Source organism: Morone saxatilis, unplaced genomic scaffold (genome assembly GCF_004916995.1).
Source record: "Morone saxatilis isolate NCDOM2014 unplaced genomic scaffold, NCSU_SB_2.0 Contig20, whole genome shotgun sequence".
NCBI lineage: Eukaryota > Metazoa > Chordata > Actinopteri > Moronidae > Morone > Morone saxatilis.
The window spans coordinates 262,147-265,488 of record NW_023339763.1 but is presented as its reverse complement, the minus strand read 5'-3'; the positions used below and the strand labels follow the sequence as shown (position 1 = coordinate 265,488).

Sequence of the window (3,342 nt, the reverse complement as noted above, 5' to 3'; positions counted from 1 at the left end):
TGTGTTTGTGTGTATATGTGTGTATATGTGTGTGTATGTGTGTGTGTGTTTTTGTGTCTGTGTGTGTGTGTGTGTGTGTTAACATGCACACAGTCCTGCAGGTCGGATTCTCTCTGAGGTTTCTGCAGCAGTGAAGGACGAATGTTGAAGTGTTTTTCCCTTTTTTATCCTCAGCAGTGTCTTCACATTAAAGTCCTCCTCTTCCTCCTCCTCCTCTTCCTCCTCCTGATGTGTGTGGGAGCCTCCTCGTTGTTATTCTACAAAATGGAAAAGAGAAAGATGAAACAGGTCTGACGGAGGCCGTCTGAACTCTGAATGTAAATCTCACAAACTGCTGAAGACCTACAGTCGGTTCACTGTTTGTTTGTGTTTATGTTTGTGTTTCAGGTATTACTACAGCCCTGAGTACTGTCTGCAGGTACTAGTACAGCCTTATATTCCTTGTCTGTGTAAGGTGACATCAGTTTTGCTAAAAAATCTGCAAAAACGATTGAAAATGTTGTAGTATGCATGTCAGGCCAGTAGGTGGTGGTGAAGCTCTATTATTGATTATTGTTTCGTCGAGAGAGTGTTTGATGTAATTAATGCGTCTCTGCTGATCACAGTTCCACAGTCCACCATTGCTGCCACATGTCGGGTAAAGATTGCACTCTGGAACCCGGTTTCAAAAGTAACCAGGTCCTGTGTTGTTCTCGCTTCAAACTAACTGCAGCAGCGTTCGTTTTTATCATTTTACATACAAACATGATGAAGTTCAGTAAGTAAATGTTGACATACACACCTCCCACTGCTGTCCTCGGTTCAGTGACCCTGCTGCAGACACAGAGACACGTTACAGTCACACAGCAGCTCAGAGGAACAAACATCAGTCCTGAAGATTAATGAGTCTCAACTGGACACAAACATCAACAGTATAAAGTCCAGTGAGCAGGATTTAGTGGCATCTAGTGGTGAATTAGCAGATTTCAGCTAACTGAATACAGCTCAGCACTAATGAAAACATACCGATGGATATTATATTACACTCCTGACAATAGCTCCTTTAAAATATACATAGCCTATATATACACATACATAGACACAGTATATATTTATATATCCAGTACAAAGACGCAGAGACACAGATGAGGTGACGTCCTGCCTGCTGATTGGCTCTCGCCATCAACAGACAGACACACCTGAAGACGGACTTACTGCAGCGGAGTGACTCAACTTGTCAAAGCGAAACTTAAGGTTGGATCTGGGAGAGTTTTTATTCTTCGTCTCTGAGAGAGAAAAAACACAAACAAACAAACAAACAAACAAATAAACTGCTAACTCTGACAACAGGAAGCAACAAACAGCGTAAAGGTCTGTGGAGTGAAACCTGCAGAGGTCAGATCCTAAAGCTGTCGGTGGTACTTTATAATGACGTGTGTATGTGTGTGTGTGAGTGAACCTGTGGGGCTGCGACAGACGATGAGCGGGCTTGAACTTTGACCTTCTATCAGTGCAGCCTGGGCGAGCTACAGACACAGAGAGAGAGAGAGGTTACTAATATTAACTGTATTAATGTGTGTGTGTGCGTGTGTGTGTGCGTGTGTGTGTGTGCGCGTCACCAGGTGAGTGTCGTCTGCAGGGATGCTGAAGCTGCAGGTGCTGGACGTGGATCTGGAGATCTTACTGCTCTCCTTCTTCACGTGAGTCCTGCACATCACAAACAAAACGTCTCATTATCCAGCGTTTGTTTGTTGGAGTTGTGTTTACTTCAGTCTGTGTTCACTGATAAACACATTCATATTTACACATCCTGTCTTTTTCCTACCTCAGAAAATGTTTGGGTCCCCACATTTACCTGGAAAACCTGGAGATTAAGAGACTAGTTTTTCCAGTCATGGAAAATGACCAAATATCCTGGAAATAATCGCTGTTGTCCTGGAAAGTTTTAATTATATTTTTTCCTGCGTTGTGGCCAAATTAATGTTACAGTTCGGTGGTCAATAGACGTTTTCACAGCAGCCGTTTTGACATGAAATAGTCGGGTAAACACAGGTGTTCAGTTCCATTCAGGACATGTTGGCTCACTGGAGAGGCTCTGCTACACTAAATGGAACGAAGCCTCGATTAGTATCGTTGGTAACGCCTGTGTTTACCCTGTTTCATGTGAAAATGGCTGCTGCGAACAAGGTCCGATTTTTGTATTTACTCGGAAACCACCTACAGAACAGACACCGGCAGGAATGTGGACACACTCAATGTGAGGACCCAGTGATAAAAACAAGGCTCCACAGTGCCACCACACACACACACACACACACACACACCTGTCCACCCGTTGTCCCGCCTCTGGAGAGCTGGGATTGGACGGCAGCTCTGACCTCACCTCCAGTGTCGGGTGGCAGCTGTCGAAGCTCCTCTGCTCGCTGAGGAGACTGAAGAGGAAGACAGATGTAGTGAAGCCTAGCTTAGCACAAAGACTGGCAGCAGAGGGAAACTGTTAGCCTAGCGCCATCAGAGGAGGATGAAACACGGTCAGCGGCCCTCCTCCTCAACGTACGACACATATCACAAAGTTAGCAAGACTAAATATTCTACGTCCTGTTAGACTTTCAAAATAAAGGATATGTAGTGAACGGAGTGACAGTTTGGGTAAAGAAAAGGTCGTACATAGTTTAGCTTACATATGTTACTTTAAAGAAAGTGTTTCACTGACTCTCTGAGGGGCAGACAATGAGTGAATGAATGAATGCTCGTTTATGATTCATTTAGATCCTCCCCAAGAGTGTGAATTATTCTGTATGCTTTCCTGAGGATTAAAAGTGAAGAATTTAACATACAAACAATGCTTTAGTGCAGTTATTATTTAGTTTTTTCATTCACCAGAATGCAGGAAACAGAGTCTCTGAGTCTCTGAGTGTCTCTCTGAGGACACACCTGCAGACTCTGCCGGGTTGGGAGTGAGACTGAGGTGTATTGGAGGTGCAGAAACAGAAATAAAGGGTCACCTCCTCTGGTTGTGTTTCTCCGTTTGGCTGTCGACGCTCAGCAGACGAGGGAAGAGTCCCGACCTCCTCTTCACTGGAGATTTCACGTTGTACTGACGGCGGACACACAGCAGACAGTCAGCACACAAACACGCTTACATCACAACACAGTGACCTCTGACCTCTGCTCACCTCAGGGCTGATGTGTGCCAGACCCCCCCCGCTCAGACTGGTGGGAAGCCCCGCCCCGCCCCGCGACATGGTCTCCATGGAGACGCTCCGCCCTCGCATCGCCCTCTGACCCACAGAGAGAGGAAGTGTTAGAGTAATGGGAGTAATTCGTAAGTAATCTGATTACTAACAGCACACACACACACAC

General features: G+C 45.4%; 1 protein-coding gene across 1 annotated transcript in view; it reads right to left on the bottom strand.

Annotated features, from left to right (window-relative positions):
- Positions 1-22: 22 nt before the first annotated feature.
- The window catches only part of LOC118331679 (rap1 GTPase-activating protein 2-like), a gene marked incomplete at its 5' end in the record, with an annotated part of 17,442 nt that continues 14,122 nt past the window's right edge, over positions 23-3,342 (bottom strand). Inside the window, 8 exon segments of the mRNA XM_035666746.1 lie at positions 23-257; positions 782-813; positions 1,195-1,265; positions 1,439-1,505; positions 1,599-1,686; positions 2,304-2,411; positions 2,985-3,076; positions 3,156-3,260. Coding sequence (XP_035522639.1) covers positions 802-813; positions 1,195-1,265; positions 1,439-1,505; positions 1,599-1,686; positions 2,304-2,411; positions 2,985-3,076; positions 3,156-3,260 — 543 coding nt within the window.